The 15,493-nt window shown below is 33.4% G+C and overlaps 1 protein-coding gene across 1 annotated transcript; it reads right to left on the bottom strand.

Moving 5' to 3' along the window:
• Positions 1-13,349: 13,349 nt before the first annotated feature.
• On the bottom strand, positions 13,350-15,221 carry LOC127109085 (secreted RxLR effector protein 161-like; the record flags this gene model as incomplete). The annotated part of the gene is made up of 2 exons (XM_051046034.1): positions 13,350-13,381; positions 14,645-15,221. Coding segments are annotated over 2 exons (609 nt in total), but the record flags the coding sequence as incomplete, so codon positions are not given.
• Between the last annotated feature and the right edge of the window lie 272 nt (positions 15,222-15,493).

Here is a 15,493-nt window from a genome sequence, read left to right as displayed (position 1 = left end):
TGATGAACAAGATTGTTATCACCCACACAATAACAACGAAAAGAAAGAACAATGGAGAAAGAAAGTAAAGAACAATGAAGGAGAAGAGTAATAAAATTCTGCAGAGTTTCTCTCTGCCCACAAATTACGGAAAATTTCTTATTCACTTTGCAACTGCAAAATACTGTGAATACAATGTTATGAATACTCTATTCACTTATGTTACAAAAATAAGGATTACTCCCTCTATTTATAGATTTAGGTTAACTTGGACCTCAAGCCAAAGCACAAAAGTATAAAAGCCTAAAATAGCTAACACTACTAAAATAGGCATAGGTGGTCCGACACTTCATTGCTATGTCGAGATACCTACTTCAACATAAGGAATTACAATTTTCAACACTCTCTGCATTCCATTGCACCCTGACATTTTATTTCCAAAAGGCCTCCTCATAATTAAGATCCAAATCCAGATTAACTTGAGCCTCCCTTTCCTTGGCAGCCAATTCATCATTGTATCCCTCTTGCACAAACAACAAATAAATCCTAGGCCTAGCTCTTCGTGAAAAAAAAAGGTAAAACAATATCCTTTAATTCCTTGTGACCTCCTCGAACAAAGATCTCATATCTACTTAGCTAAATCGACTAACATACAAACATTCAGATCAAAAGCTGCAAATTAGACTTAACCTTACCTTTCATAAAAGCCTGAAAATTTCTAAGACTACTCCTCACATAATCTATATCCGATGTCTTGTGAAGATCAATCCAAGCAAAAACAGACTCCCAAAGACAAGAGAAAAAACAAATGAAGGATGATTCTTCTAATCCAAAAACACATAGGACATACCTCTTCATGGTTACCAAACAAGATTCGTCTTATATCCTAAGCATCTTGAGTTGGAAGCTTCTTTAGGAAAAAATTCCATCTTAAAAACCAAATTTAACTAGGAATTTTAGACTTCAACAACAATTTCAAATCTTTGAGCAAGCTCTCTTCCATCATTTAACCCGAATTACTAAGATCCTCCAACCTACTAAAGCTAGATTTTACAAAGAAGCCATATTCCTTACGCCGCCAAAACAAACTCATATGCTACATGAAGAAGAGGATAAACATTTTGCAAAAGGTCCATAAGATCAACTAACTCATGTTCATATTCGATTGGTAAAAGGGATTTCTAAAAATGAATATTCCAAAACTATTTTCCTTCCGACCAACCTTCTAAATCTGGAACCTTTGGTCTGTCAATGGTTCTGCACACAAACATGTTAGGTTTTAACTTGTTGGACACGTGATTTCACACACAAGAGGGGGGTTGTAAATTGTATGGTTTCGAAAAATATGGTTTTGAAAAACTTTTCGGTTTAGAATCAAAGTCTAAAATCCTTTTTAAAGTTGTTTTAATATTAAGCAGCGAAAAATAAATTTGCATAATATAAATTATGGAAATTAAAGAGTTTAGGAAAAAGAGAGAACACCCGGCCAAAAAAAGAAAGTGATCTACTCCTCTCCCTAAGAATTGATCTTGAAAGTATCCAATAAACTTAAGAGCTTTTAGTAGGTTATACCCACGAACCCTCCTTATACAAGAAAAAAATTAAGCTTAAGGTTGACTTCGAGCCAAACAATAAATAACGAAGTGAAGTGGTGAGTATTCCTTATGAACGATGGATCAAAGCAGTTAGTTTCCTTTCCACGAGAATCTTGGAGTGGTTAATCTTCAAGCTTCTAAACAAACTTTGCGAGCTTTTAATATCGGCTTGATTTCACGAACCTTAAACCTTGAGTTTACCACAGACTAACCAAGAACATGAGAGATTTTAATGTTGAACTAATCTTGAACTTATACCTTGGTTTTATCATGGGTTAACCAATAACCTAAACAAGCTTTTATCACGGGCTAATATTTAACCTTGACTTGGTTTTACCACGGGCTGACCAAGAACTTATGAAAACTTTAATCACGTGTTGACCCTTCGAACTTAAATAAGGGGTTGTTCACACAACCCCCAAACCAAAGCTTTTACAGGTTTACCTTATAACCCAAATAAACAATCCCTAGTTGGAAAATATGTTCTACCAAGGTAAAAACAAAAGTTCCTTAATGAACTTACAAATCTACCCTTATAGAATTACAAATTCACACTTACAAAAAGGACTTTCTCGAAAAGAACTTCGGCTACAAACTTAGAGGAGAAAGTAAAAGAAATGTTTATATATATGTTCCCGATTACAAATTCCATTTTTAACTTTGTAATCGATTATAAATGAGTCAACCAATCGACTGGAACATGTTCCCGATCGATTGGCAAGTCATAAAATACACTTAAAATTATTTCCTTTTTGAGCCAACCTCTAGCCTATAAATAGAGGTCACTTTCCTCATTTCAAAATATCCAGAACCGAATTTCATTTCATACATTTCACTCTCTCTCTCTCTCTCTCTCTCTCTCTCTCTCTCTCTCTCTCTCTCTCTCTCTATATATATATATATATATATATATATATATATATATATATATATATATATATATATATATATATATATATATATATATATATATATATATATATATATATATATATATATATATATATATATATATATATATATATATATATATATATATATATATAGAGAGAGAGAGAGAGAGAGAGAGAGAGAGAGAGAGAGAGAGAGAGAGTGAAATGTATGAAATGAAATTCGGTTCTGGATATTTTGAAATGAGGAGAGTGACCTCTATTTATAGGCTAGAGGTTGGCTCAAAAAGGAAATCATTTTAAGTGTATTTTATGACTTGCCAATCGATCGGGAACATGTTCCAGTCGATTGGTTGACTCATTTATAATCGATTACAAAGTTAAAAATGGAAAGAAAAGATATCTAGCCAGTACCCTTCATTAAGATGATGTCCTAATTGATTAGGGCGTCTTTTTGAAACCTTCCAATCGATTGGGATAAAGTGCCAAAGACAAAACTTTGCCCAAATCTTTTCAATAACTTCTAACTCATCTGCCACGAGTTCAAGACATTTTTTGAAGGTATTTCTTTGAGAAAAATCAGTTTAAGAAATATTTTCGTGTGTGTCTGATTTAGCCAAACACTTTTACGAAAACACCCTTTATGCATTACAAAGTTTTCACTCATACTAATTAAGGTAGAGCTTTCTTATACTTCAACAATTTGTTAGATATTTTACTTCTTGTAGATACAATCTTGAGTTTACTTGAGATGAGGGTTGACTTAACTTCTATTATGTTTCCATAATCAAATAGTCAAGCCCAACAAACCTTAATTCTTTGCTTTGCATCTTTAACTGCTTAACCGCTTATGCTTGACTTGTCATCATCATTTGTCATCATTATACAAGGGTTGTCATCATCAAATGTAAAATAGTTGTCCTTGTTAAAGGCATATCACCTTCAAAATAAGGTTCTACATAATAAACACAAACTCACATAGCTCAACCAATTATCTCTCTAAAATTATATAGAAATCTTATTCCCAAGCTTGCACGAGATACATTTGTTGATCTAGTCTGCTTTTTTCAGAAAAGTTCCTCATAAATTCCTCAAGTCTCTCCACCAAATTGAATCCTATAGTGATAAATTTCTAAAAGACACACATGGGGGTGATACAATGACCTGCCCTTATTGGGTGACCACTTAAGGGGTGGCGCCTAGGCGTGATTTCCACTCGCTAAATGGCTCACCCTAGTAAGAAAGAGGGGAATGTGACATGTATACAATTTGTAACCACATATGCAAGAATTCATGACCATGATTCCCTAGAAAACTGGAAGCCAATAGGTTCCCTTGTCAAGGTGTGACAATTTCTACTTCTTATGAGTCCCCTAAATCCAGGCCCATGAGTCCCTATAAATACCTCACCTTTAGGGTGGATGAGGACAATATCATATTTACAAAAATTATCTCAATAAATGAGCTTCTCACCCTCGTGAGCTTTCTCTAACCCCACATAATATACCTCTAAAACAGGGCTTCTCACTCTCGTGAGCTTTCCCTAACACCCCAAAATATCAAATCCTCTAGAAACCCCTACTAGTCTAGGGTTGCTACGCATATGTACTTTTTTTAGCAAGTACAATGACACCCCGATAGAACTGACTTGAGTTATACCTTTCGCTATTATCACCACCTTATACATAGAAACTCGTGCACAAGCTCGCAACAAGTCGACATAAAAATATATCCCTATGGGACTTTTTAAAATTTGATGAGGCCCCTTAGAGTCACTGAGGGAATACCTTGTATGTTTCAACGAAACTACCATAAACATCGTCCACCCAAATGAAAAAATACTTGTAGGAGAATTCTAGAACAATATCAAACCAAGGCACTTTAACAAGTCCCGCGCCCAATGGGTAACATCTTCATTAGTAGAGGTTGTCATAAGGGCAAAGTGTTATATAAAAGGTGAGGAGATTAATTCCGAGAATAAGGTATGTGACGTGAAAGAGTATGTTCCTAACATAGAAGGCTTGTAACACCCAAGAAAGAACAATTACACATTGCCCGTTAAGGACAAGACAACCTTTAAGCAAGGTGGAAAGACAATGGATACCTTCACGCTCATGAAAACTCATCGCGAGTTGATATGAGTGGAGGTTATTCATTAATACGACATCCACGCACCTTAGGATCTAAAGGAGGATGTCATGGGACCTGAGTGGGGAAAGATGGTTAAAGTTACACAAGGTTAAGGGACACCACGTAGAAGATTACTACCAGCTTAAAAAGGAGATAGAGCATTTGATCTAGGAGGATCACCTCAAGAAATATGTCAAAGGCAACTCCTCTCATAGGCCAGGCAGAGCTAGCTCTCGCAGACATGACAATACTATAAGCCCTGAACCTAGAAAGGGAAAGGAGTTATACAAGGAAGAAGCAAACAAGATTTTACGACACACCTTGAGTACTATTGCATAAGGATTTGCTAGGGGATGAGAGATCAATTATGTCTGACGAAGGTATTGCTTTCCAGATATTAAATATAGAGAACCTACCCACATGGTTAGAGATAGGAAAGACCAAAGCATCAGAGGTCATTATCACTTTTTATTGAAAACAGACATTCATCCCCGTAACGACGACCCCATGGTCATCAATGTGAGGTGTGATGATTGGGAAATTAAAAGAGTGATAGTAGATCAAGGAAGCTCCACAAATATTATCTACATATATGCATTTGAGAGACTTCATTTCAACCTAGATGATCTAAAAACTTTCAGAGGGTCATTGGTTGGGTTTTTTTGGGAGCAAGTACAGGTAAAGGGATACATAACGCTAAAGACCACCTTTGGAGCCAAACATATCAAGGTCAGATATTTGGTTATAGATGCCCCATCTTCCTATAATATTATCATAGGGAAACCAACCTTCAATCAGTTGGGTGTCGCCCTGTCTACCCTATATTTGTGCATGAAATATCTACTTTATGACAAGTGTGTTTGAGTCATCCAAGGAGACCAAGAAGTCGCCATAAAATGCTACGTGGGAAGTCTAAAGCTGAAGAGTATCAGAACCATATGTATGAATACCAAGACCATGTGCCCGAGAATCAAGCCACCCGAAGAGGTCCTGAAAAAGGGAGAGACTCTTCCCCATAAGGACAAGGATACAGAAGAAGGATGCCTCGAGTGAAAGCTCTATAAGTACCTTTTAATCGTTGTATGTTTTTTTGTTATTATTTTGGATTTTAGGCGAGTATTCTATCTTTTCTGTTTGTAAGAATAAGTTATATTTTGGGGAGAGCATCTTTTTCGTGGCACCTTGTGTGGAGGCAAGGTTTTTTAATGAGGCACCAAGAATGGGATTTTACCAGTAACAGAATACCAATGAGACACTTTAAACTATTCTTATTAACTTCCATCACCTGGGTAGCTCCCCATATATATCCCATATTAATCATGAACTTCACCAAACAATCTTTTGATATTGAGCCTCTTTTGAAAGTCCCTTCTCGCTGTATGTGAAAATTTATTTCCCCACAAAAATTTACCCTCAATCTAATACTTGGGAAACATATAGGTACAACGGTCCTCCTCCCCACTACTAATATCGCAAATTGTAGCGTGAGCTCTCGGGTTGATCGGAGTCACTTGGAAGAACTGACCCAAAAAGGATAAGAGCTTAGGAAAAGGTTCGAATCCATGAATGATCGACTTGAAGATGAGTAATTCTCTACCTCTAGCAGGAGACGATGTGTCACATAAACATTTGAAAAGGTAAAGAAAAAGGAACACACAGGGTTTCCCCTTCACATGCTCATATCAATATCGGTAGAATCTCATATACGCTAAACATGAGGGGTGAAGTTGCAAGGGAACCATAGTCATATGGTTCAATACATCTACCTCAAAGGATGAAAAAGGAAGACGAAGGCCCATGACGTAGACAACATATTCATAAAAAGGAATGGTGCAAGCCCCATATTTGTCACATATTTTTTCATCTTTAGAAGGAATCACGACTCCTTAGTCAGTGGACAAGCCTACCTCTGTAGAAACACTGTCAAAACCGTGTGGTTTGAAAAAAAAATGGAAGAATAAACAGAATCCACCAATGAAGATGAAATATCCTTTTGAGACTTATTAATACATTTTTGCTATTTCTTAGTCATGATGTACTAAATTTGCAGTTATAGGAAGCGAAATACAGAAAGAGGAAGCAATGAACCGTTAAACTAGAAAAAGAAGACTCAGAAAAGGGAAGAAAATATGTCCCTGGAAAAGTAATTGTGTTCTAGAAGGCTAAAAGACTTCACCAAACACGTCTAAATCTTTCAGACGTAACACTCAAGAACTTAGGTCACCAAGAACCATCATGATAATATCTATGAAAAGACGTTTAAAGTATGGTGCACTTTATGCATGGTTTCTTAAGGAAATGAAGCAATCCATATTTTCATCCGTCTCAAATAACTAAGAGATGGTCGTTATCCCGAGTCATAATAACAAGCACCCGCCTATTTACGCCTTGGCAATAACTCGAGGGGCAACTGTTCTGAGCCCCAATCAGAATGACCTTGGACGACCTAAGCCAACCATATCTACTCAGCCTACAATATGATAAAGGATCTAACAAGAATCTTCCCAACCAGTGGAGATAATTTTTTATGATCCAAAGAGATCTCATTTGCAAAGCATATACAGATATCATCCGAAAAGAACGGCAGGCAAATAACTAGTTTATTATTTTCCTCTCTCTCTCTCTCTCTCTCTCTCTCTCTCTCTCTCTCTCTCTCTCTCTATATATATATATATATATATATATATATATATATATATATATATATATATATATATATATATATATATATATATATATATATATATATATATATATATATATATATATATATATATATATATATATATATATATATATATATATATATATATATACATATATTAGACGCCAAATCGATGGAAAACGTTTAAAATACAATTTTATTTCACTTTTATACTTCATATACTGAATTGAACGTTGGAGTGCTAACCTTTCAGGTCCCCCACTCTTCCGCGTCGGAGGTTGCGATCCACCATCACCTATGTTCAACTTCTCATTTCTGGTTCTTAAATGGAACACAAGGTAATTGTTATTTTGTAGTCTTGCATGGGTTATTTCTCTTGGAACAAATCTTGTGAGCCATTATGTGTGCCCAAACATATGATTTGAACATCTTGAATCAAGGTACCATATTCATACATAAAATTTTCTTCACATCTGGTATCCATTAACATCACGACTTCTGATTTATAGTCACCATAATAAGCTATATGTGCCTCTTCCTGATTTTTTGTTTTGTTTTTCTTCCCATATTTCTTGTTCAAACACTCATCAACAAAGTGTACATATTTCTCAAAATTGTAGCACTACATTTTTCTTTTTTTAAACTTATTCTTTAATAGATTAATTCCAAAGCCTCATATTCTCTTGGAGGACTCAACTTAATTTGTCATCAAACTTGGCCTTGCTATTCTTGAACCAACTTCCATTTCTGAAACTTCATTCCTTTCTACTTAGTTTACTTTCATTACTATGTTTCTTTATCACTTGAGCTTACAAAACTTATTGAAATGACCTCTTAGTTTCTCTACCAATCACCATGAGCTCACGAGCTTCCAAGGAGCTTTGCAGCTCCTTAACTTTCACAGTTTTTAAATCTTTTAATCCTTAAATTTCCACCCCTAAAAAATCAAACATTTCCTATAAAGATCTAATCACTTTTTCAACCATTTGTTGATAAAAAAAATGAATTCACCATATGTTTTCATTTGATTCACCACTACAATCAATTTACACTACAATCTATTTAAAGAAGTAATCATTTGTATTTTTTCTTCTTCTCCAATATACATCAACTCATATTTTCCTTAAAGATTGAATCTTTACTTGCTTCACATTTCTTCACCATCACGATACTTCTCTAGGAAACCACATTCCTCCTTTGATCTCATCACCTTTGAGATCTTTTCAAAATGATGAACATCCGCATTTTGGTGGATGTAGAACAAAGTTTTGCAATCCTTATTCATATGCCTCTTTGTGCATCTGTATGTTCAACTCACAGTTCCATATAGTCATTCTGCAACATTTCAAGTACTTTTTGAGTTCCAAAAAACGACTTCATTAAATCACACATGTTTCCCAATTGTTTTCATCAAGAACCAAGATGTTTTATGGAAAACGACCATTTATTTTCATGATTGTTGAACAAGAACACTTAAATCACACACACACCACTATGTGTTTATAGTGTTTCCTTAATATTATAATCAATCATTTCAGAGTTTTCTCAAATTTTAGAGGTCCTGTTTAGGTTAGTCACAGTTTAACCATGGCAAAATAAATAGAGGTCATATATAATCACGATTTAACCTAGCTAATATTTTATGAGACCCCATTTAGTTATGGTTTAACATTGGAAAATTTGAGGCCCTGTGCGCTAGCCCGCTTCATACACCCTTAAATACGATCTTGAATGCTCTCTATGCTAATATTTAGCACAAATATGTGTTTCTTGTTCTACAAGCAAGCTAATGAACATACGATGTGATGGAAAAAATGAAAGATAAGCGATGATAATGCAACTTTTGCAATTGGAATAAATGATCAAATAAAGGTACACCAACTTATATTTGACTTGTTAGTAAATAAACAGTCTTAACCAACCTAACTAACTTAGTTAGTTCGTTCGTTAAAACAACCTAGGAGCAACATATTTAAGGATTAACAAACTAAGATATACGTAGAAAACAACTTATAAATATAAATTTATGAGAAAAGAGTGATCCAATTAATATATATCTAGTAATATATATCACTAAAATTTTGAGTGTATTACTTGTTTTAGTGATTGATTTTCTCATATTAGAGATTGAAATGCCCATCTAAATTGGTCACTATTTGAATTAGTGACTGATTTTCTCTATTAGAGATTGAAATGTCCATCTTTAAATTAATAATTAACAATTAATAATAATACAAGAGTCAAAATTGTGACATGACACATCATATAAACATCTTTTGTCATAATGTTAATGCTACATGTGTGTTCAATTACAAAAATATTGTGTGGTGTGTTACAACATGCTCAATTAATTGAAGGCTTAATTCATCTTTTAGTTTCTTAACTTAATTTTTTATTTCGATTTAGTCCCTTAATTCAAAAATATTACAATGTAAAATACTTCTATTAGCCTAACAAGTCCCTTGTGTTAACTTCTATTGGAAAACGTAAATAAACACCTACATGGCAGCTGTGCAGTATATAAAAAATATGGCATGGCATATTGTTTTATTTTTTCAATTATTAATGAAGTTATTTTAATTTAAGTTATGAAAGTGTTTTTCAACTTTAGAAAGATCATTTCTCAACTCTTCACTTACCAACAAAAGCACATTTATCTCTCAAAACTCTTCAGTTTCGAACCCTAGCTCGCCATTCTACTCTCTCATAGTCTAAAACCCTAGGTGCAGAGAAGAATACGATAGTTGGAGTGACGAAGAAATCCCTAGCTCAATTTTTTCATTTCCAATTTTCTTCTAAGGCACGATCATCTAACTTGTTTACTATATTAAAAAGCAAACATTTATCGTTTTCTACTTCTTTAAAGGCTCATTTCTTTATTGTTTGGTGTGAATATGTCATGTCTAATAGGTTTCAGTGTGTTATCCATCACGAGTGTGTGTTTGTTGAGTTTAACATATTAGGTTACAAGGGGTTTGGGAACTAGACCCTGATTTCTAGAGTTATTTTGAGATTATTAGTGGTTTAAAGGATTTTGGGGTACCCAAAAATGGAGAGTTTGTGGTATTATGATGCAATGGATATTAATGATCTATTTTTTTGAAAGATGATGTAGGAATAAATAAAATGAAAATCATAACACTGATTAATGGGAATGTGCGTTTGATTTGGAAGGGTGAAACCAAAAATTCATGGAGTTGGTTTTTGGAACTATTGACATCTGATTTGGGAGGTTTCAGATTATGAAAGACTTATACATTTATAAGTGATCAACAAAAGGTGGAAATCACTGATCTGTTTTAATTACCTCTCACACATTAAGGCAGAAATGACTAACATGTTTTAACTGTAATGTAGGGTTTATTGCCATCATTTGATAAGTTGCTACTAGAGGTTGACCAAAGGTTTTGTGTTAGGTACTCATCCTTGTATAAGTCATATTTGATATGTCATATTTGGATACTTGATATAAGTCATATTTAATATTTGATATGTGATATTTAGATACTTGATATTTGTGTTAGGCATTTATACAACATTTTCAAAAAGAAGTTTCCAGGTGTTAAACTAAAGAAACTGATGTGGGAGGGTGCTACTGCTACTCATGTAAATGAGAAGTGTTAATGAAGAGGCATTCAAGCACCTTTGGAAGATTCCACCAAGGTTCTGGAACAAATCAAGGTTTAGAACTAGTCCAAGGTGTGATACTTTGGTGAACAACATGTCAGAAGCATTTAACTCAGTATTTGTAGTTGCAAGAGCCAAGCTTATTGTGACTATGATTTAAGAAATAAGAGTGTACCTATTACAAAGGTGGGAGTCCAATATACAAGATTACCAAATTTGATGGTAACATTCTACTAAATATAAAAAAGAAACTGGAAAAGGAATCACAAAGAACAAACACTTGGATTTTTAGGTAATGCTTCATACTTGTGTTTGAGATATTAAGATATGATTTGATATAACACTAGTTCATGGGGAATCTCTATGGACAAAAACAAATGTTGTTGATCTATAACCACCAGCCATAAAAGGAAACCTGGTAGATCTAAGAAGAAAAGGAACAAGGAGGCTGGAGAACAAGTGAGAAATGAGTCATAACTCAAACGAGCAAAATTGGGTATCAAATGCAGTTGATGCCATAAGGATGGTCACAACAAGGCCACATGCAAGCTGCCTAAAACTTCAACTCAGCCAACACAAGCTGCTACTTCAACTCAGCCAACACCATCTACTACTTCAACTCAGCCAATACCATCTACTACTTCAACTCACCAACACCAACTGCTACTTCAACTCAGTCAACACCAATTGCTACTTTAACTCAGCCAACACCTAGCTACTACTTCAACTCAGCCAACATTGCTCGTTGCTTCAACTCAACCAACACCAACTGCAACTTCAACTCAGCCAACACTGCTTGTTGCTTCAACTCAGCCAACACCAACTACAACTTAAACTCAACAACCACCAAAAAAGAAAAGGAAACTTCAAAAAGGCCTAAAACTAGTTCTGAGCCAACACTAATATTTATGCATTGTTGTTTTTATGTGTACTAGTTATGTCACTTTTGTCTACAATATGACTTACAATGTTTATTTTGTAGTTTATGACTTATGGCTTATAATGCCACTTTTGTTATGACTTATAATGACAATTTCTATAACGTATGGCTTATAAGGCCACTGTTGTGTAACATATGGCTTACAATGTCTCTTTTGTAGTTTATGAATTATGGCTTATAATGCCACTTTTGTTATGGTTATGTCTTATTATTGGAATGATATCGAATGTTATGCTTATGTTACACAGTTTCAAATCATATGCAGTTCTATTATGATATGTTCATGGGACACAAATTGCAATTACAAATAAAATTTCACTAATAACATCATGACAAATACATTTCACTCATAGAAATGTTGATTGCGCTAATAACATAATGACAAATACATTTCACTCATAGAAATGTTGATTGCGCTAATAACATAATGACAAATACATTTCACTCATAAACTCATTGAAACAAAGTACATTTATAAACCAAAGGCATCCAAAATACATAACAATATTGACAGATACATTTCATGACATATACATTTCACATATGACAAATACAATACACTTGTGACAGATAAAATCCCAACCTAGAAATACATTATTACAAAAACAACATTCAACACAGAGCTCAAAATTCCAACCACAATGGACATTTTCAATCATCCTTTAGTATGGATAACCTCATTCTTCAATTTGTAAATTTTATTGTTTTGACTTTGAATCTTCAAATCCCTTTCATCAACAATTTCGTCATTTAACCACTTGAAGAAATTACAACTCTTATTCATATGATTTTTGTATTTCTACAACCCTAATTTTTTCTTCTCAAAATCTACACTATTCATGTCACCTACAGTACGAAGAACTCATTCACTTGGCAATAACACTCTCTCCTCTTGTTTCTACAAATAATAGATCCAACTGTTTCAATGGAAGCATTGTTTGATAACTTTGACATTGGGGAAGATTAAAACCCTAGAAACGCAACTTTAAGATCCAGAGAGATGAAATGCAACTTGAAAACAAGCTTGATTATAATGTAATTGCAAATGTATAAAAGAAAATTTCCAGAAAAAAAGATGAGATTGAGACTAGAATTAACTTGAATCAAAAACACTGCAAAAATCCAAAAACGCGTTTTGATTTGATGAATGAAAAAGCAAACATGTTTAATACAATGGAAAACCTTAAATAATAGTATTTTTATCCTTTTGCTGCGTCATTTTGTAGTGCATTGCTTAGTTGTCATGTCACGTTGGCAAGTTTTAACATTTTTTAGGCAAATCTAACGGAAGAGACCAATAACACTAACAGAACAAATTCTAAAGGACCGAGCTGTAACTTTTTTTGTTAAGAGACTAAAGCGGAATTTAAAATTAACTTAAAAAATCTATGACTAATCTATTATAATATTTTAAATCTGAAGCACTCACTATCACGTTGACACTTCAATATAATTTGTGTCACATCACCATTATTCATATGTGGCATCTTCCAAATTTCATATTCACTTCTCAAAAGACACAATCACATAACGTTAGAGATCACAGTTTCAAGTCCTGACAAATACAAAAAATATATTAATTTAACAATTACTTATTAACTTCAATTTTATTTTCTATTATATATTATTCATATCATATTCTACAAATAAATTAAAGATAAATAACAATGTTCTTGCATTTGTCACCTATGAAAATATATAATTTGTCAAAATTGATTTAAAATTTACACAACTTTTTTCTTATATTGATCGTAGAAAGTATAACAAAAATCTAGGTAATAATATTTAAAATAAGAACTTTTATATTTCAATTAATAATTTAACAAGTCTCAATTATAATTAATAATAAATTATTAATAATATAAAATTATCGATTATATTTATTAAAATTAATAATTTTTAATATAATTACAATTCAATAAATAAATAAATAAAATGTAATTTAAAATGCGCTGGTCTTAATCTAATTATACATTAATTGAAAGAACAAAAAGTGTTGATAAAAAACATCAGAAAAGCCAATATTCAAAAGAATTAAAAAAAACACGTTATGTATATTTAAAAGGACTAATAAGACATTTAACCATTTGTTTTATTATTTCATCCAAATCGCAATGTAAGAAAACCATTCGTATAACTCACATGTGGATTAGCATATTCATCCAATATCAATCTTGTTTTTTCTTCCATGATTAAGTGCTAAACTAATCTAATTTAAATGCTTTCGTGTAAATAAAGATACGTCTGAATTTGAGAATCTGAGAATAAAATATTCTCATTCAATAGTGCAAGTCTCAAGTGCATCTGATTCTTCAACATTATTTTTAACCTTTCTGCATTCAAACCTTTGATTTTTAGAAAATATCTCGAGCTTCTTGCTAACCGATATTATAATCAAATAATGTTCCAAAAGAAAAATATATACTCCTTATATTTTATAATAGTTGTTAAATTTGAACACAATAGTTATCTTTAAAAAGTTGTAGTTTTTATTTTATTTTTAATTTTAATACTATTGGTGCAAAGGTAGAATGAAAGATGAATATTCTATTAAGAGAATGACGGCTACAAACATGATAAAGTTACAATAATTGTCACCCTATTTATAAGCTAAAACTAGGGTTACTAGAATATAATAAAATACTAAAATACCCTCTAACAAACTTAGGGGCTAAGAAAATAGTAAAACTAATAAATATGAATTACTTCTAATACCATCCCTTAATTCATATTCCATCAAAACTTGTAACACCAATTCCATCCCTTAATCTGAGGAATTGATCAGTCTTGATAGCTTTCGTTAGAACATCTGCCAACTGTTTCTGAGTGCTGCAGTGTACAACTTCTAACACTCCCCTCTGAACTTGATGTCTCAGAAAATGATACTTGGTCTCAATGTGCTTGCTTCTCCCATGCAACACTGGGTTTCTGGCAAGATTGATTGCAGACTTGTTGTCAATCATCAGCTTCAGAGGTTTGTTTACTTTAATCTTCAGATCCTGCAATAGATTCAGAATCCACACAGCTTGGCATGCAGTAACAGCACCTGCAATGTATTCAGCTTCACAAGTTGACAATGCCACAACAGGTTGCTTCTTGGAACACCAAGAAATGGGACCTCCCAGAAATTTGAATAAGTACCCAGACGTACTTCTTCTGTCAACTCTGTCTCCACACCAATCAGAATCTGAATAACTCAGAAGTTCTGACTCATCCTTTCTTCCAGAAGGAAATAATACTCCATACTTCATAGTTCCCTTGATATACCTCAGAATCCTGACAGCAGCTTGGTAATGGGACCACTTAGGTTTACTCATGAACCTACTAACCATCCCAACTGAATAGCAAATATCAGGTCTGGTATTGCACAAATACCTCAGAGAACCAACCAACTGTTTGAAGGTTGTAGCATCCACATCCTTTCCATCAGAGTCAGAATCCAGTTTCTGATTTGTATCAGAAGGTGTGACAGCAATCTTACAATTCTTCAGTTCAAATCTTTTCAGAAGTTCTAATTCATACTTGAGCTGATGCAAAATAATACCTTTCTTAGAGTATCTGAATTCCATCCCTAGAAAGTATGTCATTTCGCCTAGATCAGTCATTTCGAATTCATTCATCAGAACTTTCTTGAACTTGACTATCTCCTGTTCAGAACTTCCAGTCA

The sequence above is a fragment of the Lathyrus oleraceus genome, chromosome 1 (assembly GCF_024323335.1).
Source record: "Lathyrus oleraceus cultivar Zhongwan6 chromosome 1, CAAS_Psat_ZW6_1.0, whole genome shotgun sequence".
Classification (NCBI taxonomy): domain Eukaryota; kingdom Viridiplantae; phylum Streptophyta; class Magnoliopsida; order Fabales; family Fabaceae; genus Lathyrus; species Lathyrus oleraceus.
The sequence above is the reverse complement of the archived record's forward strand: the minus strand, read 5'-3'. Positions and strand labels throughout refer to the sequence as shown.